The sequence below is a fragment of the Ammospiza caudacuta genome, chromosome 5 (genome assembly GCF_027887145.1).
Source record: "Ammospiza caudacuta isolate bAmmCau1 chromosome 5, bAmmCau1.pri, whole genome shotgun sequence".
Lineage (NCBI taxonomy): Eukaryota > Metazoa > Chordata > Aves > Passeriformes > Passerellidae > Ammospiza > Ammospiza caudacuta.
Window position 1 is genome coordinate 34,375,639 of NC_080597.1, and position 27,766 is coordinate 34,403,404.

The window sequence follows — 27,766 nt, forward strand, 5'->3', positions numbered from 1 at the left end:
TTCAGTTTTCACTTCACAAACCATGCTGGTAAGTAAACCAAATGTCTGCCCCTCATGTTTCTTTTCACAGCACATTGTTAACAGAACAATGCTAGGCTAAGCCAGGGGTGCAGTAAGCACCAAAATAAGATTTTTCACTTGAACAGCCTCTCTGCAATACCTCAGGATTTCTTGTGTTTAAAAGCATGTCCATTTTGCTTAATTCTGTCTCCATGAGATTTTAAACTTTAAGGCTCTTTTTCTTTGATACCACCATAATGTAACTGATGAGAATCTCAAAACCATCAGCCAGGAAAAGCAGCAGTACAAAGGAGACTCCAGCAATTGCAGATGACAACCTGTCTCTTCCCTTTTTCTTCTGGAGAACCAAATTGGATACATTGTACAGAATTTTTTGGTATGAGAGAAATCTCAAATTTGCTTTGTTTGAAACAGGTTTGGCCCATCAAACTAGTGATTCATGTAAAAACAAAATGCTTCTAACATTTAAATTGACTGGTAGTAGAAAAATTATAGCCTTCCTATTCCCATTTTTACAGCTCTTTCTTTCTTGTTGTAGTTAAGTGTCAGATTTCATTAGTGCTGAAGCCATACTGCTATCCCTTTACTGCAGTTGTTCCCTGTAGCAAAACTGAAATGTCTTCAGTTTATGTCTGCAATTCACAAAACATTTCTCTTTGAAAGGGAGTAGAAGTCAAAGCAATAGAACTTCATTCTGAAGGTTGCATAGAGACTGAAGAGATTTGTACAACAAATGCTGTTTAAAAAAAATCTGTCTGGCACTACTGAACAGCTCAAATGTGTGTGACCAAAAATATTTATAGGCAATCAACTCTGAGTTTGTTAGCAACAGCAATACTGTACATTTTACATTATTATCAAATACATAATTCAAGAGTTACAAAATAAGATCATGCATTACCACTAAATCTCATACAAGCTTGGATTGATTTCATTCCAGGAATCTGAAATGGAGACAGAGCATTTTCTTAAATGAATAAAAACCTCAAACTCTGGATTCTGTTTTAGCTTTCATGGATTTGATATAATCTTGTTACAAGAAAACCTATACAAGTTTGCTCAATTTAAAGTGTTAAAATAACTACTGAACAAAAAAGGTGAGCATTAAAGTGATCAAAAAAGGGAGCTAAATGATTCATTCTTTTAAAGGCAGCTTTGGAGTCAGAGGTACCCTTCCACACCATGAGTATGATTTTAATAAAGATTAGACATTCATTATGCTCAACCCCTCCTTCTCCTGTTTCACCTGGCAGAACAGTTTAAAGTAGTGAGCTGAGCAAATGGTGTGCCAGTCTGGAAGAGGTTCAGTGTAAAATAGGGATTCCCCTGTGTGCACTACTGAAACAGCAACGCTCCTTCCCTGGCCTCCCACCTCATGAAAGGATGGACAAGCTGTTGGCAATGCTTCCACCTGTAGGTGCACCTGAACACTTGTGTGTTCTTTCCAGTTCTGGAAGTGACGTGGACTAGGAGCTAAGAGACATGGAAAGCAGTGTCCTACCCATTGTTTCAGAAGTCTTCAGCTTTGTGGCTCATGCCTCTTGTCAGTAGTATTTATGCCTCTTCAAAGAGAGCAGCATTAAGAGATCAGATCATCTATCTCCCTAGTTTCACTGCATTTACATATGGCACAAGATTGTTTTTCTAGGAGTAACTTGTGGCAACAACATTTTTTTTCCTAAAAAAGTGTAACAGCACAAAAAAATTCATAGCAGCATTTTACACAATTTGTGTTAAAAAAGTAGAAGTTAACCATTTGTGTATTGAGTAACAAAAGATTTAAATTACATTTATTTTCCATTTTACACTCACTATTTACTAGTTGGACTATTTACAAAGGTTCAAATGTTGTATAAGAGAATGAGCTTTACCCAGAATAAACTTCACGAGGTAGTGGTCTACCTCGACCTGTTATGGCTGGATATAAAGGAGGTACAGTTGGGTTTAAATCCTAGAAAAAATTCAGAAGTAGGATGTTCATGTGAATTAGACTGTGTTCTTGTAGAAGAAACCATGCACACACACATACAGAGAGAGTAATCCTATGGTAAAAACATTAAGACCAACAGTGGATTTAGTTTTCATCTTCTTGGATGAAAAGCAGGAGAAATAATTAGAACAGGGAGGTTGTCAGCTGTACCTCATTTATTTCAACTATATTTTTACCAAGAGGCCAGCTTTTATTTGAAGAATCTAAAGAAATTGATGTTCAAACAGTAGAACTGAAGGATTTAAGAATTAACTTAAAACCGGGGGTTTCAGCACTCCTAATAGGACAAAGGAGTATTTTTTCTCTCCTGGTGTAGTAGCTGTCAACACTCCTGTCCCAAGCACTGCAGGCAGCACTCCTGGCTCCTGCAGGGCAAGGCACCTCAACACATGCTTGCTAAGAGACACCTCTGCAACCTCAGGGTGCCCCTGGTTAAGTCTTACTTTCCTCCAAACATTTTTAAATTGCAACAGACTGCAGGAACACTATATGAGATGTTTCTAATTGAAGAAAGAAGTTTTTGGAACCTGCAGTGTAACCACACCATGAACAAAACATGGATCAAGGTTAGAAGGAAAAGAAAGGGGGAAGAAAGATCTACAATGCTTTTCACACAAATCTTCTGACAGTTCACCAGCTGACCAAGTGATGAAACTACAGTCTAGTGGATAGTTTTGGTAGCTGCAAGACAAAGTTCTTGTTCTTGCCCTAGTTTTATGTTACATGAAGATTGCATAGGACAAGGCAACCTTTTGGATAATTGAGGCAAGCAGTGCTTAGTGTTGGTATCCTTTGCTCTTGACAGGCTGAACGTGGTTTAGTGCTTTATTGTAGTCACCCTTGTGCACCTCTGCCTTCAACACATTCATTTACCCAAATACTGCCAGCTCAAAGTCTTAGCACTTCATCTGTGCATACCAAATAAGAGTTTAGTATTAGACTATCTGCTCAAGCTTTAACTACTGACTAAAACTCACAAGTTTTAAATAAGCTGAACACCACTGAGATGCATATTTTATTTTAGCAGATACGCAAATTTATAAATTTATATAGTCAAGTTTTTTTTTAATGGCCTAGTAAGGCATCTTAAAAAATCCCTATATGGCTTTGGTTTGCTGAAATACTACTTTACACTGTTAAAAGAAAAACATGTTCAAATAAATTTGACATTATGACACATTCACATATTTCACTTAGAACTGACAGTTATACAGATGCCTACATGTGATCACAGATGTCTCCTGTTGTGATGACACGAATAAAAAGGTAATCCAAATGTTTATCTCACAGTAGAGGGCAACCCGGAAGTCTGTGCAGAAGTGACATATAAGGAGTTATTATCTGGAAGAGGGGGAACCACAGAGTTTCCATTAGTGGGTGAACAGCTCAGTTTCAGTTTTTCCAAGTATTCTGCATGAACAGGCTTGTGACACTGAAGGACCTTGATTGCATCTTCTACTTTAAACCATTCTCTTTTCCTTCCTGAATCCACAAGAAAGAACAGAGGTATAAAATGTTAACAGCACTATTAGTTGCTATCTAGTTATTCACTTTTTCTCAGTTCCTTGGAAGTTGAAGTTGTCAGGCAAAAGAGTGAACAAAAAGACCTTGAAAGAACTGATTAACCCAAGAGATTCACTCAGGCTTACTGAAATGCAATTCATAAGAAGGAATTTCAGGTAACTCTCTTGAAGCAGATAGTGGACAGAAACTCATATGACTCTTTATATGCTCTGAAAGCCCCAGCTGATCATTAGAGGAAAGTGTGATGTTATTTAAATTACTAGATACTGCCATCCTACATTGTTGTGCCCAGCAGAAAACCAGTCTTGAGACTGAACATGCATGCATGAGAATGGCTTGGTCTGATTTCAAAAGCCATGTTCCATACTCAAAGTCTTCATATGCATCCATACATGGACTTGCTCAGGTTAGGTATGAGTTTTAAAAAATAATATACCTTGTATCAGACATGTTTATGTAAGTTTCAAGACTTTACTAAGATCACTTAAGACCATCTTAACTTTTACAAGCTGGTCCTTTAAAATTCAAAGTCTCTGAAAATACATATAGCCAGGTCAATGATGGTCTTGTTAAAATGGAAGGAATTCTATTTTTTTTTTTTTTTGGTTTTACAGCATTATATGTACTCTGCTGGAATATACATAAACCACTCATTTAAGATCAAGGACACTTTCAAAAACACCCTAGAGTATCAGACAGTAAAACATTCTACTTTTTATGGAAAAAACAATTTGGCAGTTTAGTATTTGGCCTCTAAAAAATTACAATATTTATTTTGTCATAATGTTATAACAATTAGAGTATTCTAAGAATAAGAGTAGCACTATGTTGGAAGCAACCCTACTTATGTATTAAAGTATACAAGAACCGCATGCCTTGAATTTTTCAAGAACAGAATTAGTATTACCCCTGAATTAAACAAACTGCTTAAGAAAAATGAAGAGTTTGCTCACAACATTTTCAAGTGTAGCACATAAGGACAGATAATTAGTTTACCTATATTAACTGAATCCTCCCAGTCTTCCAGTATTTCTGTCACAGTAAGAACATAAACATACGTCCTATGCTTCCGATCCTGGTTCTGCTTGAATATGAGAAGGACAAGTTTAAATTCTCATCTAAGTAACTTACAGACTTACCACAACTACAAGATAGAAATTACTTACCTCTAAAGGATAGTTGCCAGCAAGCCTGACTTTTATTTTCACTAAACAAACATCTGTACTGATGAGACCCAAAATAATGGGAAAACAAAAGTTTTATTTGAAACAGCTATTTTCTTTTACTAGACTGAAAAAACTGAGCCAAACCAAAGACAATACTAACAATTTTGAAGATTGTGAAGTTCTGACCAAAGTGTCATCCAGCTAAATATTAGCATTATCCACTAGTACTGCCCTGGATAATTACTAGTACTTATCTTTTACACATGTTGTAAATTACCACCATACTCCACATTTGCTAAAACTGTTTCCACAACACATTTCGTGGATGAAAGTTCATTTAAAAAAACCCAAGCACTTTTTTCAAGATGGAACCACTGCATCATGTGGCCATGTCATCTACACAACGCTGGCTGTAAAGTTTCACTCTGTGAGTGCGGCAAATTAAATAGCCTATGCTTGCAGTCATGCCAAATGCAAAAATCATTGCCATCTGCTCATTCAGCAGGTTTGCCACCATGGCAGCACTCACCACGTGTTTCAAAGGCAGGTGTTTTGCACGGGGCAGGTTAAACACAGTCTGACAGAGCTGTCTGCTCAGGGCAAGGCCCCTATGCTGCAGCCAGCCCATGGGAGGTTGGCAGAGACATTGCTCCCTGCTACTCCAAAGCAGGCCAGTGGCAGTGTTTGAGGTGTTAGCCAGCCCATTAGACCGTCCTTCCCCTTGGAGAATAACTGAGCTCCTAATAAAACCAGGAACATCTGCAATTACAACTGTACTAAGAACCAAGAGATGTTATGGCCTAGCTGCCCTAACATATGACTGCATTCTTGTGCAAATAACCTTTCCCACTTAACTTTATTTCACTACAAGCTTAAAATAGTTTTGAAGTGATGTGCTTTACTAGGAAATAAAAATTCTCCAGGAGTTCTTTGTCAGTACCACCATTAAATGAAATACATTTATTTATAACATATATCCTTTCTGGCTGTAGTTCTAGAATAAGAGGACTCAGCAGCAGCATTTATTTCCATCTTAGTTTCATCTCCAAGTCACAAGGTGTGGCCCCCTCAATGGTACTAACAACAGTTTGTGGGAGCCTGTTGAGAAAGTAGGGCCTTGATTTAAGTCAGAAGTAACCTAGAAAAGTTACAACCAATTTTAAATGGCTTCAGAAGAACATATACCTGAACTACGAAGGAATCAGCATGCTTTGCAGCCAACAAAGTGACAGCTTATCCTGGGCTTTTTGGTCTGAGCTGAGAAATGGAGAAAACTTTTGTAGACTGACCAGCAGAGTTAAAACAGCCAAGTTTTTAATGTGTGGGACCATCCAGTTCAACTCAAATCCAAAACATATCAGAAAAACTACAAAGCTTCAGGAGCTCCTCTAATTGTGTCATGGCTTCCATACTTCACACACTGGGACACATGACTAAGTAATACCTCACACAGGAAATCCCTGTCAGGAATACACTGCCTATAAAAGCTGGGTGAAGATTTGTACCTCACTGAGACTAAGGGACTTAATATACAGCACAACATAGTAACAACTGGATGTATTAGGAGCTGAAGACTATTTAAACTACAGTCTGTTCTGGTCTAGAACTCAAGCAGGACTAAAATAGAATTCTAGCTAACATGTGTCCTTGCACTGTTGGTAGTTCAGAGTCTGATGTTAATACCTTCAAATAGATGTTTTGAACCACACAGTTTGCTAAAGGTTTGATATATCTGTTGTCCAAAGCCTCGGCCTTTTTTTAGCAAATTAAAGCCATAAAGAGAATTCATATCCCGACTCATCAATTTACATGTGTGAAAATTGACAAATTACTTCAGCAAAATCTAACCAGGGAGGAAAAGTCAAAAGAGTGCCTCAGAAGAGGCTGGTGTAATGGTTCAGAAATCCTAACTTTATGACTGGTTTGGTTTTTAGGGAATTTTTTTTCTCCATAAGTACTAATTTAATCTTTCCAGTAGAGGTCCAAAATGACTGAGATTAGCTCAGCTGGTGAGAGCTTGGTGCTGGATAACACCACATTGATGAGTTTGATCCCTGTACAAGACATGCACTTAAAAGCTGGACACTGTGATCTTTGGGGTTCCCTTCCAACAGAGAATATTCTGTGAAACTAGGATAAGTACCTTGAACTCGTCCTATACAAATCTTCACAGATCATGTAACACCTAAAGTCCTGTCTAATGCAGCAGGTCCAGCAACACTGCAAAATTATAGGTAGGTAATACTTATGAACTTAAGTGTGATGTTGCAGCTTACCAGTTTTCACAAAGCAGCCATTGCTTTTAGAACTCAAAGGAAACAGCTCACCTCAAATATCCCAAGTAGTCTGCCTAGCTTTCCCTTTACTCCAGCCTACAAAACAAACAAGAAAAAGTGTTAGTATTTGGTATTAATTTAAAAAATATAAAGCATCTGTACCATCATCCTACATTAGCATACTTCTCCTTATTAGGGTTATTTAAGTAAGAGTTTTAACTTAAGTTTTAATTAAATACTGCTGCACTAATTTTGGAGATTCTAGTTTTAGACTCTTTATGAGTATTAGAGTACAAAAGCATGCCCTAATGAGTAAATCAAAGAATCCATAAATCCTTCAAGGTTCCCATCCAGACCAAAATACCGTATTACTTCCCACATTTTTAATGTACTGTATTTAATAAAATAGATAAATCATACCCAATACTGAAATAATCTAGGAAAGGAGAAAGGACAAGAGAATTTCAAATAGTATTAGAATTAATCTGAAAGAAGCAATCATCAAAACTCCAGTGCTATTTTACACAGAAATTTAAGTACAAGTTTTAAAAATACAATAATAAATAAACTGTAGGTTGTTGCATGGATTTTGCAGCATAATGACTTCACGTGTGCTAGTTTTCATATCCCAAGTAGCTTTTGTCATGTAATATAAGCCCCAAATTTACATCCCCAATTCTCTGCAGTTTTGAACTCTTTCTAGCTAGTACAATTACAAAACACTTTCAATTCAGACTTTTATTCCAATATTTTAAAATAATCCCTGTATCAGCCTATGCTTTGTGATTTTTATCAATTCAGATAAGGTGGTCATTACTTTCTACTAAGACTCTGAGGTTTGCTTTTCCAAAAGTAATATATCATGCCTCTTCCAAGGGACATGCTTATGATCCTCCACTAATTCTAAACAAAACTCAGTCCATATGCCTGACACATAAAGGCATATGTTGCCTACTGACAGACAATATTTAGATTGTTTTTGTCTTGTTATACAACCAATATTTAAAATAGGGCTTCTTAGTGCTAAGATGACATTTTCTAGTTTTCAGTCTTTGCTTCCAGCCTTAGCTAAAGACAGTTATTGATGTCTTATGTCTTTATATAAAGGACCATATGGATCTTTATTACATTTTAATGAGTAACTCTGACAGGCTTTAGCAATAAGTCTAATCAAAGTCTTACAAGTGAATGTTTTTTGTGACTGTCTTTTTAAAGAAAGCAGACGGCTGGTGTTATTTATTAAGCCATTTGGATGAAGAAAGCCCAATCACAGCCTCTGCAAAATTATCAAGGCATTTTGCTTATCTAGAGCAAGACCTAGAGCAAAAGTTAATGCAAAACTAAATGCAATATTCTGTTTGTCTGCTGTGATGGCCAAGATACCTGTTAGAGCTCATAAAGCCAAAATACACAACGGGACCTGATAGATAAGTGATTAAGCAGCACATTAATTAGGAAAGTGACAAGCCCTTGTTTTGGGCTGAAAGAGTAAGGTATGCCACAAGAGGCACTAGATTGCTTGTGTTTTATACTGGGTAATGAAAAAGCACTTATTTGTGAAAAGCAACATGCTGAAGAAATGATTTTTACTGATCAGTCCTAATTTCCTCAGCATTACAGTATCACTTCAAGTGAGAGTCTGACAACTAATATTTAACACATGGCAACACCACCATGACCAGCTAGGTTTACTGATACTGAATAGCTTTCATAGAGGGCTTTTGTCAACTTACTGGTATCCCATAGTCACAATGTGAATTTATCAATGTAACTCTAAGTGGAATTTGCTTAACACTTTCTCTTTTCTCCCTCCAAGCAAATAAATGGTTTAAACAAATGCACTTAGCTGAGTAATTCTGAATGAAACTATTAGAAGCACTCCATTAGATCATGTGTAACAACTTCCCAAAGCTTGAAGTGAAGCTTTGGTGCAACCAGATGTTGCTATGTAAATGTGATTACTATAACCGATGCCTAGTTACTCTCAAATAGACATGTTTCCCAAATGTAGCATCATCCCTGCAGACAGCAGTATATTTAGAAAATCTCTACACTCAGAAGTGCAAGAAGGTAGTAATTCAAAGTCTTGTGATTTTTTCCCAAAACCATTATTCAAGTGAATAATCTTCACAGTTGAAGAAGCACCTTGAATTTGACAGTCATCTTTTAAGTGCTTTTACTAACAAGAATATTTCCTTCAAGTTTTTTTCATAATGTGCTTCAAAATGTGTCAAATTTAAGTGCTAGAGGACCAAGAAATAGTTCAGCTTTATCCCCAGAACATCAAAAGCAGTTTCCCCTTTCCCAATGGTAAGCTTCTAATCCAATACAGTGGTTAAATTCTAGACTTTGAACCATTTTGCCTCTCATAAAAACATACTTCTTCCTTTGGCTTTTATGTACCCATGGCTCTTAAAATATGGTTCTTCATGTAAACAGAATCCTATTGGCTTCTGTAAGTGTGTAAGGCCATCTAAAGTTTGGGAAAAAAGCCTGAAAAACCCCAGTTTTCTTCTGACAGACAAGCTGTTGAATTAAGTGCTATACTTGCCCAGAACAATTCTCTAAGGAAGTCTGAGTGCTCTGCAAACAGGACCTCAGATCTGAACATTATGCATATATTTTAGCATTAGTCTAACTCAGCCACAAGAGAGAGAATTCAGCGCTGCATGCCATGATCGGTGTGCCCGAGGTCACTCCTGCTGAGCTGCGGAGGCACTGCAGCCTCAGGAGCGCCACACTCGCCTGTGCCCTGCAGATGGAGCCAGAGTCACGCTGCAGTTCCACGGCTAAGCCAACAGCTACCAGGGCAGAAAGTTGCTGAAGATCTGAAAGATTTGGGTTATTTTTAACTCCAGCATTTGTAGGATAGTATTGTTGCCATTTTATTGGCTACACTCCTGAAGAGATGGTGGCAAGACTACTCCTGCCCCATTTTTGCATACTTTTACAAAACAAAATGCTTGACTACATCTGCCCTAATCTTTCAGCTGAGAGTGTGCTTTATTTATTTCTGCAGTGTCTAACTAGTTCTAGTCTGTAGCACCCGGTCATTTTTCAGATATTATATGCTCATTGGAGCTAATTCCTTTATTTCCTGTGAGAAGTCTTAGATGATATTACTGTCATTTTCACAGTTGCAGCAAATGATCTTCAGGATCATCCTCTTCTTCTCAGAAACTATATCCACACAGGGCTGAGGGAAACTGCATTTTTTCTCATAGGCCTTTCAATACACTACTAAAGCAAACAAAGCAAGAGTCTCTTTTTTGTGAGATGGAGCCAGAAAAGGGAGTGGTTCACAGTTCACAGAACATCTCCATTTACAAGGCTGGGCATCATTGGCTTGCCACTCATTTGTGTCATTTTTCTTTGAACAGTGCATTTTGCAGACAACTTATTTTAATCTTTCATGCTATGCAATTAAAGGCAAAGTTCCAAATTCATTAATGGAGTAGCTCCTCATTTTGATGAGGTTCAAGTTCAATACCCTTCTGGGATTGCTTTATTCTATAACTTCATTTCGGTATTCTACTTGCAGGTTTGCAAAAGTTTATTTCATCTAAATAATTAAGGTAACTGTCAATTTCCAGTAACCTGTGAAATGTCAGACAACCTAAAATGAAACACTAACTATCTAACTAATGAAACACTAACACTAACTAATCATTATCACTAACACAAACAGAATTGAAGAGTAAAAAACCCCTGGAGTCATGTACACAGGCAGACAATGAAACAACTGCCATGCATGTACATTACAGAGATCTCTGAGTTGTAAAACATTCTCAATACACTACTGTTGATGTTGAAGTGAGGGTATTTAAGCCAGTGGGCTATCAACACTTCTACCATTAAAAAATGCTATTATAACTCCCATTATGAATTTATCCATTTTAATAAATTAATAGAAATACTGAATCATGCTTAGTTTGTGCATGACCCAATACTGAAGAAACACATTTCAAACCAGCACCACTGTGCTTTCTTTGAAGTTTATTCATTCACAAATCTCTTAACAGTTCACTGTACTGTAACCAGCCTGCCAGGTGACATTGACCTTAGTACAAAAATAGAAAGGACATCCACTTTTAGAAAGGTCAGTATGAATTTCCATGGCTCAAACCCCTAAATACCATTATTTTTTCTTTAAAAATGGCACTTGGCAATCTCATGGAAGCATACAAGACTTACCCAGTAGCTGAAGAATATTTTACTTTATGGTATGAGGTTCTAAGTCTGATCAGCTATACAAGCTATCATACCCCAGGAATTCTAAGGGAGTAGAACAAGTGTAACCAAATTGTTTTTGCTTATTAAAGCCCCTAGTCTGTGAAAACTCTTCATGCATTTGCAAGCACAGCTCAAAGCTGAACATGGCTGGAATTTTGTATTGTACTCCAAAACACCATAAAAAGCACAGTCCCTTCAACATCATCCATTCTTTACCATCAAAGAAAAAACCCCAAACATATGACTACAGTTTAATCAGCTTTAATTTAACATGGAGATGAGACTTTACTATCCTTCACCTTGGACTATAAGTCAGATCAGCAATTATAATTACCACCATTCCTAAGAACACTGAGCAGAGGACTGGGCTTTTTAATCCTACCCATGGAACTTGTGACAGTGGGAAGACAAGACTCTCCCTAGAGGTGTTACTACTGCTTGGAAACCTAAATCTTTGCTGAGTCATTGCTAGAACCCAAACTTTTTGCTCCTTTCAAATGGACTGTATCCTGTGGCTGAGTATGTCTTGTGTGGGTCAAGATGAGCTCCTCCAGCCTGGAAGAAACACCTTTGGTTCAGTGAGGTTTATTCATGCTTGAACCTTGCTGCAGGAAGGCTGCTGAGAGCAGCCAGTAATGAACCAGTCTGTTCCCCCAGGAAAATGGGAGAAGGGTCACTGAGTCGCAGCTCACAGATCTCATTTTGGCACTGAATAGCAGGCAGTGCTTGGTGCAAGTCACATCTACATCAAGTTCCTAAGCCTCAACATCACAACAGAACCAGTTTTAAGGGTAAGCAAGATGAACCATCAAATAGTTTAGCTAATAGAAAAAAATCATTACAAATACTAATCACCAACAATATTAGCCATAGCAAAATGGGATGAGAAAACTGGTTAAGTCTAGTTGAAATCCTACAGTTCACTCACTTACCAGAATGTATCCAATTTATAAAAAAATCATGTACCTTCTATTTCAAAGTCTGATATTTTGATTTTTCTTGCAGTTTTATTTGGTTTAGACATGGCTGTTAAGATATTAAAGAAACACTTAATATTTTTCACAATTTTCCTAGGAAAAATAAACAGCAAATGAAACCCCAGAATTCTGAATTTGAAACTAAAGTGTTGTAGTATAGGGAAACTGCATGAATTCATCATGATTTAAGCTCTGTTTTACCTGGTCATAGGGGTAGAGATAGAAAGGCAGACTATAACCATAGTGCTTTCTTTATAGATAAGCAGCCATAAACATATGAATTCTCAGCTGCTCAGACAGATCAGTTTCTAATCTGTTTAATTTGAAATGTCCTCAAATGTTTGCTGATTTCTTGTTCTTATACAGCTACATGTTAATGGTTAGTTTACCTTCACTCTGTTCTAAAAGAGCTGCAAGTCAAACATTTTCTTCACAAACACAGAAATGTTACAACACTATAACATGCCATTTGGCATAAAGTCACAGTTTTACTTCCAGTACTTGTTTGTAAAGGCAGAGAAAAATTTAGTTATGAAATGAAAAAAGAAGCTAAATTGATTAGCTCACCTCACCACACTATACCCCAATTCTAACACACAGAACTGCAGTTCTTTGAATTTCATAGCCACAAAGGTCTGTCAAGTACTGGATAAAGGAGGTAATTCCCTCTTCCTTCTTGGTTCCCATCTGAAGACAACAGCAGCACAGATCAGCTGGATTTTTTTCTTTTTTGGTTTTTGTTACCTCTTCATAGACCTCTCTCACGGCTGCTCCCCCCGGCTCTTCCTCTGGTTCCATTCCTCCACCTGGTACAATCCACTGGTCTGGGTATCGGCTACTGCTTACCAACAGCACCTGGAAAGAATTGCAAGGGACTGTTAAATACAGCTCACAAGTCAGGAATCTCACTGCTACCTGCTTGTCCAGCAAGGCACTTATTCACCTAGCCAGATGGATTACAGGCTTCAGAAAGAAAACCTAACAGGCAAGCAGGAGTTGGAAAAAGAGGAACACAGTTAACATCCAATGTGTTTTATGAAACTAAGTCAAGACAATGTCATTGTGATCTCTTTGTGCAAATGCTTTCATTGGATGCTTAACACGATGTGGAAAATACAGAATAATGTGCACAGGAGTGAAGGCATACAACAAAATTTTAACAATATTTTCCAGAACTAAGCTTCAAATCCTAGAGATGGCAAAGTGTGAAAATTAAGACATTTTCATCACAGAGACGTTAAATTAATTCTTCTGGAATGGCATCTTCTGGCTAAAAATAGACCTTTGAAAATATTTCTCATTTTTAGACAGATACAAGCTTCTTTTTAGTTACTGAAGTGTTATGTTAGCATGACATGCTTACACTATTGCATAACTAAGATACAGCAAGAGTATTTCATTGGCCCTTGTCCAATTTGATTTCTTTTAAACATTTATGTAAGAGGAAAAAGCACAACACATTGAATTTGATTTCTAAATTTAACATTTTTTCCCCCAAGATGCTTTAATTTCACTTAATTTGACTCTAACCTGGTTCTGTCATTGATACACACCAATTTAAAACTCCCTCTCTGTAGGACCTGCACTTCATAATATTCAGAGCAGAAAGATGTTAGCTACCTGTCCAACAAACTAGTTTATGAAGATAAGACCTTGATTCAGGACCCCTTGGAGATAAGCAGTTTAACTTATATTTGAGACACATCCCAGGTACCAAGACATACTCAGTCATCTGTGTAGTAAAAGACTTCCTATTCTAAGCATTGCTTACATGAACCCTACCCTGAAGTCAAAGGACAACTGTGGGGAGTAAAAGGGCAGGGTCAGTGCTCAAATCTTGAAAAGCAATTATAAGACTAGAACAAGAACCTCAAGTCTAAAGGTTAGAGTTTTAACTGGTGCCAGACAACTTAAGTGACCGTCCCAGCCCTCACCTTTATGGACTTCAAACTTACCCCTGTTGGCTTAAATAGGAAAATGACTCTGCTGACAGTAACAGGGAGATGATTACCACTTACACCACGTCCCTTTGGCACTCAGGGAAATAGGCTGTAGGTTCACCTACAGGAACTGGGAGTGTAATTCAGATGGCTGCACACTTTGTGCATGCAATGATATGTGTGCATACTGAGGTGCACCTGGAAGAGCCTTCTCTGACAGATACTGTCCTGCAATGTTTATCTTGTGTGCAGTCAAGATTAGTACAGTGGAGAATCCTTTAGGGTAGGACTAATTTCCCCAAAGCTTTTTCCTATGCTAAGGAATACAGCAGAGACATCATTTAGTACAGAAGCATTCTTAGCATCTGATCTAAAAGTTCATGTTTTCAGTCAACTCAAGTACTTTACTCAGCTACCTAAAAACCTAAGAATATTCACAAAAGCAATAAGGTTAGACTCAAATGCATCTCAACTTGATTTTTACAGCCAAAGGTTTTGGTTTCCTAGGATCCTTTGACATTAACAAAAGATTCACAGAGCGTACACAGCTCTACTGAAAGTAATTTTAGAAAATGTTTTTGAACACTTAGTGGAGCACCTATATCACTACAAAGAACCACTTTAAACAGTGCTTAAAAAGCAGTTGTAAAAATCAAGTTATGAATTCACTTCTGAGTTCCAGATTTAAGCAGTAAAGAATTTTCTGCTGATGAAACTAACACTCAATCCAGTCACGTAAAAGCTAGCAACAATAATAAACAAAAGGATGATTATCATAAAATCATTCCCAGCTTGGCAGAAAATTTAAAATCAGCATTCATTGCTTAGATAAGGCTAAACAAAAAACTCATAATTATTACCATGGGATAAATCAGGTTGCTCATTCTGGCAGTGTAGTGTAAAGCCAGGAGTTTTTACGCCTTTATATTTAGTAGTTGACTACTGCTAATCAGATCAATAGACTATTAAGATGGGCTTGTACATATGTTAGCTTTAAATTACCCTATTAAAAAGCAGAAACAAATACATCTATCAAGTAATCAACATTAAAATACATCAACTCTTGTAGATAGGGTTTACAGCTACATATACAATAAACTCGCAAGTGTTACAGCCTGGGAATTAATTTTAGCAACCATCCAAACCTCTAAGCCTGGAACTGAAGCATTTTCTCAAACATCTTTCCCTCTATGCTTTATTGTCCTGTGATCCCACTGCTTTTACAGTCTGAATCCAAGAGATCACACTAAGATATATCCCTGAGATCCTCAGATGCACAATTTTTTTTACCATTAACACACAAAGCCACTAGGGCATGAGGCATCCATGCTGGGGCAATGCTATCAAAAACATACTTCGTGCTAATCAGATTCCACAAACAACAAGACCTGATAGCTAGCAGCTGCAGGATTGTGTGGTAAGGCTGAAAAGCATTCCACAGACTTTTCCAGTATAGCATCAAGCAGTCTTCCATGTTTTTGGGTTTTTTTCTATGCTGTTTTTCATTCCATATAGTTTTGAGGTATTTCCATCTGTAAGTGGCCAGAAGATACATCTCCCAGTATTTAATGATGAGAGTGTAAATAGAAATGTGATTTAACTATGAAGACACCAAAAAGCTGTGGTTGGTTGACACTGCACTCACATGCCAAGAGAAGTGCAAAAATCAGCAGCAAAAATGCAGCAATTCAGCTTCCCTTAACAGAAGATAATCAAACTAGGAGAAATATGATCTAGGTTGCCTGGACAATCCAGTCTTGTCTGAGGAGGCTCATGGTCAAGCAGATTACAATAGTCTACTGGAAAAGAAAAGACTGCAGAACCTCACACACCTGTATTTTTTCCTGGTTTATGCACACCAAATTTTACACCAAAACCCCATTAGGCTCAGAAGAAAAAAAAAGCAAAAGTACTTCCTATGCAAAGAAGTCTGTGTCCTGTATCCCCAGATGCAGAAAAAGGGCTAAGATTTGAGTTGCATTACTAGAGGTCACTGCCTTTCCCATGTCTCTAAGACTTACTGTCCATAACTTTTGTTCAAAAAGGGTACAGAGTACTGCAGTGCAATCTGCTTGTCTAGGTATACAGCTGAGCTTATCTTACTCCAAAGACTAAGGTAAAGATGCTGTAATGCTGCCAAGTGAAGAAGTAAAGCTGCAAAGTTCAGCTAAGAGGAAACAAAAGGAAAAATTCTTCCATTAAGTGTTACCAGCCAAGTTTCACCTCACTTCCAAGTCCAGGAATAGAAATGACCTTTGAGTGTAGTGAGGAGGAGAAACTGCTAGCCAGTCTGCTTGTAATAAGCACCTATCAATACACATAACCATAATATGGTTAACCAAAAAGGTTATTACAGGGCAGGTGGCATCATGGGACTTGGTCACTATAAATGCTACGCTTGCAGACAAACAACTGAAAATTTCTAAAGATGCTGAAGTTTTGGCCTTTTTAGTGTTCTCAAGTCAAAAGCACTCATGAAACAGTTAGTAGCCCTGTATTCCAGAAGACCAAAATGGTAACAGCTCAGAGTAATATAAATTATAACCACAAGATATTAATCTTGATATTTTTTCATATTAAGCTTTAGAGAGATAAAAACTGGTTTAAGTTTATATCATTGCTTTCTACCTTTCTTAACTGAAGGACATTATACTTTACCAAAATAATTGTATTAAAAACCAATTTACATTAAAAAAGCAAGAATAAAGTTGCTAGAATTAGCTAGAGCAGACCCCCTCAGAGCTGGATTCTTTAGACTTCAAAACAAAGTGATCCCCAACTTGAAGTTGAAAATATACCATCCAATTTTACAATAATTATTTGTCATCAGATGTCAAAATTCTCTATTCCCAGCCTAATCCCATCTATTCTTGTCTTTCCCACTGCACACCTCATTTTCATGGCTCCCACTACTCCAGTAAGCTGTCCAGCTTAATGTCTGAATTACCTGATGGAGTCAAGTCTGCCCTTCTTTATAGCAAAGCTGGCAGTTAGAAGGAGCCATGTCCAAGAGAAAAGGAATCAACCCCTCACTCCCAAAAGACAGCTGAGCATTTGTGACTCAGCTGCAAAGAACATCACACTGCCCAGGTGTACTGCTCAGAAGACAGGTGTGAGGAAGACAAAGGATTCAGCTCCCAAACTCGACAAAGGTGAGCACACACAAATCATTTCAGAAGATTTAAACAGGTCAGAGTATAGAAAAGATCAGTAAGGCATTAAAAGGTACCTCTCAGGTACAAAACAGTGCCAAATGCTGTTAAGATGTATTGCATATTTTCATAGGCATCAGAAACATTAAGAGGATAAAACAACCAAGCCTACTTGGAGAAAAAAGACAGGACCTACTCTGATGGAGTTAATATAATATAATTTAACACACTCAATATGGAAACTCAGCCTACATGGTAGGTCTGCTTAAGTCACAGGCAACTGAAAGAGTCAGAAAGATGGTTTAATCCTAATACAGCCAAAAGGGTCAGTCAAGCCCTAAGATTTGTTTAAAACCAGCCTTATGCTCAGGGAAGAATACAAACAGTAAGTGCTTTATTATTCCCTAAAATTTTCAACTTCCAATTGTTTTCACCTCAGGAGCTTCCTTAAAAGCACTAGGGGACAACTTTGAATGCTCCAACTCAGGAACACTATTGAGAAGCATCTTTTACAAACACTGGATCATATTTGCAGATTTAACTGTAAAAATTTTTAGGCAGAAGCACACATTTCAGAGAGCATATGTCAATCTGCTACTGTAATTAAAGAGATTTCCTTTATCTAACAGTTTTTTCCTCTATTTCAAGAATCACAGCCTCATTTTAGTAGTTATGAAACAGTTTTGCAGTTCCCCTATAGGTTGATGTGGTATCCTTGTCCTAGAATGCCATTACCTTTTGGCAATGAGGTTGGAAAATGCAGCTTTAAACCTTGCCATAGCAATGCTACACAGGCAGCATTTAGTAAGGAACATTTGCCTTCCTGAAAAGATTCTCAGGAGAGTGACTGCTTTTAGTCCTCATTTGTTACTGCCAGAATTTTCAAAATTACTTTATTTTTTAAACACGGAGAAATAACATGTGCAAAGTTATTGTAAAGTAATAACAAAACCACAGGATCAGACTGGACAGCATTTTAAGAGTTAATTAAAGTCAAGACTGCAACACCTTTACTTTCCCCCTAACACTGGGATAATGAGTTTATAGGAAGCTGATCTGGATGAAAAGTAGATTCCCCATGAAAGCTTTGTCCAGCCTGCCCACACAACACCCATCAGGACACAGCTGTTCAAGGGGCAGTGCTGCACAAACTGGGGCAGGAAGGCACCACTGCAGCCTCCCAATTCCAAATGGGCCTGTACTAATTTTCAAGAGCCTCTATTAAAGGCCACAGACTGAAAAGCAGTCCCCAGCTGTGACAGAGGTTATAAAAGATGATTCAGCCTCACTGAACAGGAGCTAGCACAACAGCAGAGGAATGGCTAACTAGCAGTACATTAATCCTAATGCTCATTAATTTGAGCACAAATCTTGAATGCATCTCGGAAATCTGGGTTCTGTCTACACAATATATTAAAGTCTGAAATATCCTCCCAACTTTACTTGTATATCCCTTTTCAAAGCAGCAACACAGCACCTGGATATCAGTCAGTGCTACTTTTCCCCCATTCTGAAGATGAATGGTAAAGAAATATGGGTATAATTATATAATACTATATATAAATAATTAGATCTGCAAACTATTTTTCCTTTGAGACTTTTTAACTTTAGGGCTATATAGCAATAAGGAGAGACGTGTCAGCTTTTTTTCAGAAGAAGTTTTGCTTTGACTTGCAATTACAGCTGTAATATTTCATAAAAATTTATTTCATATTAAACACAAATATTTGGTTAACATGTTACAGTGACAGAGAATTTTAGTGTCTTCCTCTGGCTATTTAATATACTTCATTTTGTTCTTTGGCTGAAGTGTTCATATCAGGAATAGAACAGCACTGTACTACTATGGCATGCCAGTCAGAACAGATTTCCTCACATAAAGTGACTCAAGTCACCTGTAGCATTCCATCTCCCCCTAAGCTTTAGCATGCTTTGGAAAAACAGATGTGACAGGTCTCACAGTGTGATGAAGGGTGCAGATCTTGCACCCAGACATATGACAAAAGGAAATAATGAAAAAAAACCCTGCAAACAAATAAGAAACTTCCCACATGTACCTATATAAAAGTTTTACTTTTTACTGAGCAAGAGTTTTACTTCTCACACTGGGCCAGTTCCCAAATCCTCTGTACCCAACAACCTTCCTCCCTCATGCTTGCTAATGCAGACCAAGGGAGAAACCACAATTCCAGGTACCAGGGGAAGAGCTAAATTAATATTGCAGCCCATTTCTTTTTAACTTGAAACCACATCCTAATCTCAAGCTGGGGAACTGGGCTTTGCTGGTTACTCAGCAACATAATCTGTTTGACTGAGGGATCAGCTTCCAAGCACTTGTCAGAAACAGGAGCTCCAAGCCTTTGAGAGCTGCTCAGCTGCAGGTAAAGATTTGACAAGGTTATTTCTTGACAAGTACCAGTTACCTTTTAGCCTTTTCTATCTTTGAGATACATCTTTGAAGACTAAAATTTGTTTTAAAGTATTTACATTTGTAGAACTGGTTTCACCGAAGTGCTTAAGCACTAAGTCAAAAAGCCAACAAATTAAAGTAAGTTTTCAAGAGTTCTACAAACAAGACTGGGAAAAAAATACACATCAACCTATGGTCTGTGAACTCACATATCTACAAAAGATGTTTAAAAAAACATGTGTACAAACTCTAGCTAGAGATAAGAATGCATATATGTGTATGTAAATAGGCATATATATATCTAGCTATGATATTAATGCATTTCTGAAGAAGTCTGCCAGTGCTATTTCACAGTAACTTGGAAGTTTTGAGCCCCACTGAGTTAACTGAAGCAACTCAAATAGAAACTCTGCCACCAGTTTAAATCCTAAGTAGACTTAGGATGGTGCAAGTAAGCTAAAAGGATATTTTTTCTAGTATCTTAACATAAATATAACTGGCTCAAAAAGACATCATCTTCAAAACAGGGTAAAAAGTGCTTTGTTACAGGACATCTTAGACTGATGTTATACAAGTACAGCCATATTTCCTTCTCCCCTCAGCCCAGCCCTCTTCAAGCAACTATCAACCCCATTAAACATATCCATATGGCATAGAAAAGTAATACCACAGGTATAGAAAAAAAATTTTGAGATTTCAAAATAAAAAAAAAACCATCATCGTTGACTGATGTCAGTATCTGAAGACTTATGAGTGAAGACTGAAGATTTTTGCCATGGTGGACAGTTGAATTCCCACAGCCTCACTAAACCTGCAGGCTTCCACTGCTGGCAAGTAGTTGGAATTTGTGGAAAAATACTCCAGCATGAAAACATAGTGTGTATGCCACACCTGCAGAGAGCTGCTTTGCTGTGAACATAACAAACACCAGTGTCTTGTATCCAGAGTTGGCTACCTGACAACATTCAATTTTTCTTAACATTAACACAAGCTTTAACCCCCTATGAGCTTGCAGGGATACACTATAAGCAAATACTGCCTCTGTAGACACATCATAAAGAGCCATTTTGGAAGCTGTTTATAGGTCTTGTTTTTACAAGCTATACCCTTTTCTACAGCACGCAGATCATAGATTCATAGAATGGTTTGGACTGAAAGGGACCTTTAAAGATCACGCGGTAGCTCCAGCCCCCCTGACACAGACAGGAACACCTGCCACTAGAACTGGTTGTTCATCCAGTTGAATAATGTCCAAGTGTCAAGAAAATGCTGAGGAAAAGCTAAGGCAGCAATCACCCTGTGTTAATTACTCTTCCTGTCCATTAGCAGGGCAGGGACATGAAACAGAGAAAATAAAAGCCACAGTGTGCTTGAAGTCCACAGTGAAATGTGTATTGTCTGTCATTTAAAATATGTCTATATTCTATCAGACCATCATAACGCAAGGTAGGTAACCCATACCACTATGGAGACCATGCCAGCCTTAAATGAGGTGCCATGGTCATATCCCAAGTTATTTGAAAGCACACATTATTTGCATGTTGTCACCTGAGAGCTCTACACTGAAGGATAAAGAAACCAAATGAAAAATTCCATGTCAAGAATGGAATATCTTTCATGACTCTGCAAGTTTAATTACAATAATTCCTCGAACACTCCATTTTGCCAGGGTAGCCAGGTGATACTTCTGGGCTCTGGTTTTATGGATCAGGTTGCATAACAAAAGGTCCTTCTGGCTTTCAGACCATTTAACCCAATGCACATAAAAATAACATTTTGCTTTTTTCTTTAATAAAACCATTGCTAATATAAAGTAACATCTGTACAAACTAAAGAACACTATCTTTTAAAATGATTAAACTGTGACCATCATAACAAGATATAAGAAACGCTTGCTTAATCAATCTTGATATTCTACAAGCAAATAAAGTTATTAAATCAGACCAAAAAGGAGCTATAACACTAGGAGCTTATAATTTTTAACTCAAGGACACAAGATAAATAGTTGAGATGCAAGTGTATGCCCTGCTACAGAGGGGAAAAAAATTTCTACATTTCCTGTAAGTATGTAACAATACATTTTTCCTCACTGTCTCAATATAAAAAAAAAAACACCTTCCCATCTGTTTTCATCTCATGTACAAGGCTGAACAACAAATGCAAAATTAAAAATTGAAAAGCTTGAAGACTTTTTTTGCACATTAAACTATTTTAGGTCTGCCACTAGTAACTGCTGACTGAACACTAAACTAGGGCTTTCAGTACCATATTTGATTACATAAAGCACTCTTACAGATGCCAAAGTAATTAGAATGCACTCAAAGTTTATATTCAAGATACTTAAAAATAACTACTCATTTATTTGTAGTTGATGGAAAAAAAATTAGGTTTTAAAATTATTTCAGTTACTCAAATTGCTACAAAAATTATGTTTATTACTATTTGCTCCTGCTGCTTTAAAGGCATGCCTTGTTCTCTGCATTGAAAAGTAAGAATCCCCTTGCATACCTTCTGTGCAGACCCTAAGACAGGAGGGTTTTTATGTAAAACCACTGTTTGCAGCACACTGAATGTCTAAACAATTCCAGCCTGTGGAAGCCCTTCAAGAGGGCTCTCCTGCAGGCTTATTCTAGAGCTGCCATCCCCTCCCAGTTGCTTAAGAGAAACTTGCATTTCCTCCCAGCCCAATCTGCCAGCCCATCCCTGCCTGCTGAATGCCATCAGCTTTTTGCACACACCTACCAGCTTCTTGTTTGTTCAATGCAGAAAGGCTGCACCCCCCACACACTGCATGCCCACACAGCCTGGTTTCTTTTTTTCTGGGATTTCTCCTGCTTCATTTCCAGGATGTTTTTTCTTCCTAAGGGCAGACAGTCCCTGCAATTACTCATTTATTTCCTTACAGAACAAAAGGAACCAGCACTTCAGCTCCTATCCAGCCATTTTGCTCTCTCTTCAGCCCAAATGACAGTGCTAAGACCAAAACAGGCAACACTTTAATGGCAGTAGTCCAGGAGACATCCTTTAATACCCAAAAACCCCAAAGCTACTGGGCACTTTACTTGGCTATTTGGGTTTTCTCCTTCTTAAAGGATTTTTCTTTTTAAATCATACACTATGACAGCATGAAGGAAACTAAATCTAAACCAAAATGGGCCGTATAGCACTAAATCATTCTGTGTGGAGGCACTTCCAGATGAAGAAACATGATTTTCACAGTGGTGCAGCTGAACAACCATCAGTCATCTCGGGTCCAGGTTTTCAGCTTCAACATCAGCTCTCCAAGCAGCAGCTTTTGACAGGTGGCAGGACTGCAGGGAAGCCCGGTTTGCAGCCTGTAACACTCAGGAGAACGGACTCAACAATTTTAAGCCTGGCAGCAAGGAGTGGCAAGTCCAGCAGTAAGCCAAACTGGACAGGGGGCTGGAGCTGGGAAATAGGAGCTTGGAGGAACCACCAGGCTGAGTTCTGCCTCAGCAGTATTCTACAGCACACCTATGTTCCAAATTGAGAAATAAAGAGCAAACTGAAACTCAATGTAAACAGTTGTGTAATAATAGTAATAAAATAAACAGAGGTATAATGAAGTGTAAGGGATGGGTTTGGCCAGTCTTTTTCCATTGACATGTTACTTCACCGTGCATAAAACTCAGCTGTAACATCAACATCGAGGAGGCTGCACAGGCAGCAAAAGGAAAGCAGTATGGATAAGAAATGGACCAGGAAGCCATAACAAGCAGATTTTGCTAGATGAACAGTAGAGATATTAACTGTATTAGTGACTTGCCCAGTTTTTGTCAATGGGCACAAAAAGCTGTTACTGAACATGCCTGAGTCTTTAGTCAAGAGGCAGCATCCAGAAGTCATGATATCAACAGGGAACATCACATGAAGTTGCAGAAGAAGGATCACCTCAGGTGAGAACACTGCTGTGGATTTCTGGTACAAGTTTAGATTGGCAACAAGTGACGTGGCAACAAGTAAGAGACTTGGATATCACCAGAAAACACAAGATGACTACACAACAGCTTTACAGTCATGTAGAGATGGGTCCTATTGCAACATTTTTTCTGGTATAGCTAGAGAAGTGTTAGCAACCTTTTGCACAGCATGATCCCATCTAAAGCAACCACAAGTGTCACCCACATTAAAAAATACATTTTCCAAATGGAAGGAGATGTAAGAGCTACCATGATGACCAAAAGAGAAAATTGTTTCTAAGAAAAGATGATTTAAGTCTTAAAGTTCATAAAAAATGCTAAGAAAGGAATGACTGCTCTCTACAGATATGTCAGAAAACTAAGTGCAAGAAAGGAGGAAAAAAAAACTTAAGCTCAGCTATAACTGGCTAGGGACAAGCCTTTTGGACAGTCAGAATGGAAGTAGAAAGAAAGGTTAATTCTAAGATCTGTACCACAAGATTGCTATAGATACTCATTCCTCCAGAGAGAACCTAATCAGATGAAAAATAGACCAAATTTAGTCTTGCAGACAGTATCTCTAGAAAAAAAAAAAGTTGAGATTTGGATTTCTTGCTTTTAAGAGTCCTAAAAAGAAATGTATTGCTAAAAATTGTTTTCAGTTGCTGGTTCTATTTTCTCAACTCCAGTGTCAAGCAACTCTTTGCTTATCCTGTAAATCAAAATAACTATGAAAACTATTCTATTCTGTAGTTCCCCTCCACCTCCCAATAACTTCTGCAGGAGTCTCCTGTTCCCTTCTTCTCCAGCCGCTGAGACACCATGCTTGTGTTCCTTTCCCGCAGAAGTTACCCTACCCTTAAACACCCTGGAGGTGTAGCTTGGCTGAAAACTGATGGTGCAACCTCTAAAGACTTAGAAAAGAAACACTGAAGACATTTACATGGAGTAGACCAACAGAGAAATCACCTGGACAAGTGTTCAAGAAAACAGAAGCAAGTCACAAGCACCCAGTTTGGGGAACATGGCTCATGACTGAAGCTAACCACAAACAGCAGTCAGGCATCAAACTTGTAAGGAATAGATTCTGTACTGACACAGAGGAAGCTGGCACTTGGGAAACAGCTCCTAAGCGAGTTCAAGCTGTTGGCACTGCTTTCCTGGAAATAACTTGTCAGAAAGCAATTTTAACTGTTTTCACAGACATAACCTATGTCCTAAATCTGATCTGATGCTCTCCCATCCACTTCATCCTCAAGTATGTCTACCTGCATGATGCCAAGGCTTCATGCCAGCAATACCAGTACTCCATCCAGAATACACAAGGAACTGCAGTGCAATAATGGTCAGCACCCACTCTTCTCACACAGCCCAGCCAAGCTGCTACTACCATGCTTAGCCTCAAAGGATGTTATTATACACAAGCAGTATTCTGAAGCAGCCAGTGATCTCATTGGACGCAAGACTGAAAGAGAACGACAAGAAGTTGTATCAGGAAATGAAGAATGAACACAAATCACTGACAAAGGGTGACCTTAACCATGAATTTCCAACTACAATTGGTGCAAAAAGTTGTAACAGTGGCTCAAGTGTACAAACTCCAAATAAGTCTGGAGTTGCATCCAAAAATTCATATTAAAGTCACATAAATGGTGAAGTATGTTGGAATGTCAGAGACCAAAGAAAAGCTGTAACCCATAACAAGACCTTGCAAGACTCCTGCTGGGTGCCTTTCTCCCTCACACTAGTAAAAACTCATCAGCACGGTCCCAAGGTTATATTTATAACACAAAGGAAATAATTTTTCTTTGCTTAAACCCAAGTGCCTGTATTTTTTGATCAGGCCTCTTCCCACTGCATTATATTTACTTAGCAGATTTGTAAGGAAGACATTCGCTGTACTGACAGCTTGGGAAGGGCACCAGCATCTTCCAGCATCTAGATAAAGGCAGGAAAAGCCTCTAAACACTAACCTTTATAGTTATTTCATGGCTACCAAACAAGAAAATGGAAAGAGAAGTCGCAAAAGGGTACGCGTCCAGCCCGAGACCATCTACAAAGCATTGTGCAATGAAAGCATCAGCGAGCTCCCAGATAACGGGCAGTGCCATTGACCTTGGCTCGGAACACGGGACAACTTTGTTGCCACCTCCCGACTCTGCTGCAACACAAAATTCCGGGGGAGCGCTACCCGCTACAAACACAGCCGCAGCAACAACTCTCCCGAGCCCGTTCACAAAAATATTTCTAAGCCCCATTTTACTCTCTCCGTGAGAAAACCAGGTGTTCCAAGCGCAGGGTTTTTTTATCGCACCCAAGCAGGAGGGGCAGGAGGTTCGCCTTAGGATGACACACCAGCCCTGCCCTCCACGCGCCATTATACATTAACCGGTTTTCCGCGTGTCACGGGCGCACAGACGATAACCCTGGAGTTCCAGCCGGTGTCCTGGCCCATCCCGCCCCGCCCGGAGAGCTCGGTGTCCCCCTCCCTTCCTTCCCTCCCTGCTCTCCTCTCCCCGCCGCGGGGGCCGGGGCCGCGCACAAAGGCGGCGCCGCGCACGTGGGCGCGCACCCCGCCGCCCCAAGATGGTGGGCGAGAGGCGCGCCCGCCCCGCCCCCGGCCCCGCTCGGACCGGCATGGCCCGGGGGCCGCCCCCCCACCGGCCCCGGCCGGCCGCCGCCCCTGCCGGCTCTCGGGGTGCCGGCAGCCCCGGCACGACCGTGCGCGCTGGGGGCGTCCCCCGAGAGGCGCCCGCGCCCCGCGGCCAGACAAAGGGATGCGGCGGCGGCGGGGCCGGCGGGACGGGATCCTCGGCCGGGCCGGGCCCGGCGCCCCCCGCCCCACGTGCTCGGCGGGCTCACCTCGTCCTCCCGCTCGCTGCGGAAGCACAGGCACGCCGCCCGCTTCTTGTAGCCCTCCCGGTCGTACGTCCGCGTCTGGTTCGGCTTGAATTTCATCATAGAGGCGGTGACACGCGGGCTGCCCCCGGCCGCCGCTGCCGCCGCCACGGCTCCTCTCTGTGAGCGCCGCCGCCGCGCCCCTGGGACACCGGCGCGGGGCCCCCGCTCGGGAGCGGGGCTGGAGGAAGGCCAGTCCCAGCCGCTGTCACAACAGCGCCGCGCCGCCTCTGCCGCTGGTGCCGCCGTCCCGGGAGCTGCGCCGCGCCATGGAGGCTCTCCCGGCGCCCCGAGCCGCCGCCGCCCGCCCGCGGCGGCCGCCCCTGCGCCCCCACTATTTAACCGTAACGCGCATTCCTGCGCCCGCCGCGCCGCTCCGCGCAGGCGCCGGGCGGGGCGGGGCCGCGGGGGGCGGGAGGCGAAGCGCCGGTCACGGCGGGCGCGATTGGCGCCCTGGGGCGGGCGCTGTGCGCGCCGGGGCAGCGGGCGGGCTGTGTGGGGCGAGCGCTGTGCGGGCCGGGGCAGCGGGCGGGCACCGCGGGGTGGGCGCTGTGCGGGCCGGGGCAGCGGGCGGGCACCGCGGGGTGGGCGCTGTGCGGGCCGGGGCAGCGGGCGGGCCCCGCGGCGTCTGGGCAGGCGCCGCTCCAGGGCCGCTGGGCCGGTGCCCGGTGCCCGCTACGGCTGCGGGGCGCGGGAGGGCTGCGGTCTGTGCCGGCAGCCGCCGTGGCGCCGAGCCCGCCGTAGGTGTGCGAGACGGAGCGGCGTTCCCTGAGCGTACATGGGGTATGCACATGGCTCGGGTGCCGTAACAAGAGTGTAGCTTTGGCACTGTAAGTTAACCCCTTTTGGAAATAACTTGTTTTTGGAAAACATGCTCTACGCAGGGTGCGGGCAGCTCAGGCTGGTTTGGTTTCGTTTATATTATATTATTTGCGAGCTCAGGATGGACAAAAGGCCTCCCCAATGGTGCTAGTAGGCTAGGACGAAGTCTACTAGCTCCATACTTTTATTATCGTCAGACTGTTGTCATAAAAATCCCCCAACCAACTCACAAAACCCATCCAAAATCAAAACAAGAAAACGCTACTCCTTTCAATGTCTCGGATTGCTGTCAACTGCAAGAAGTCATCAATGCCTTCAGTGGTCGCGCATGAAAGATTACTCAGCTGTGTTGGCAGACAGAAGGTTGTGTGTCCTTATTTTAGTGGTGTGATTGTAAAAATTTCCCATCTCAACTGTTCCATAAACTTTTTCCTTCA

General features: G+C 40.3%; 1 protein-coding gene across 2 annotated transcripts; it reads right to left on the reverse strand.

Moving 5' to 3' along the window:
* NUDT4 (nudix hydrolase 4) lies at nt 1-26,825 on the reverse strand. 2 transcript variants are annotated; one of them, XM_058804751.1, is made up of 5 exons: nt 26,472-26,825; nt 12,932-13,042; nt 7,029-7,073; nt 4,532-4,616; nt 1-3,493 (listed from the first exon to the last, which is right to left on the reverse strand). In XM_058804751.1, the coding sequence occupies exons 1-5, from the start codon at nt 26,568-26,570 to the stop codon at nt 3,291-3,293; spliced, it is 543 nt and encodes a 180-aa protein (XP_058660734.1). In that variant the 5' UTR covers nt 26,571-26,825; the 3' UTR covers nt 1-3,290. The 2 variants fall into 2 exon arrangements, with proteins under 2 accessions (XP_058660734.1, XP_058660733.1); XM_058804750.1 differs by having other exon boundaries at nt 4,532-4,619.
* Between the last annotated feature and the right edge of the window lie 941 nt (nt 26,826-27,766).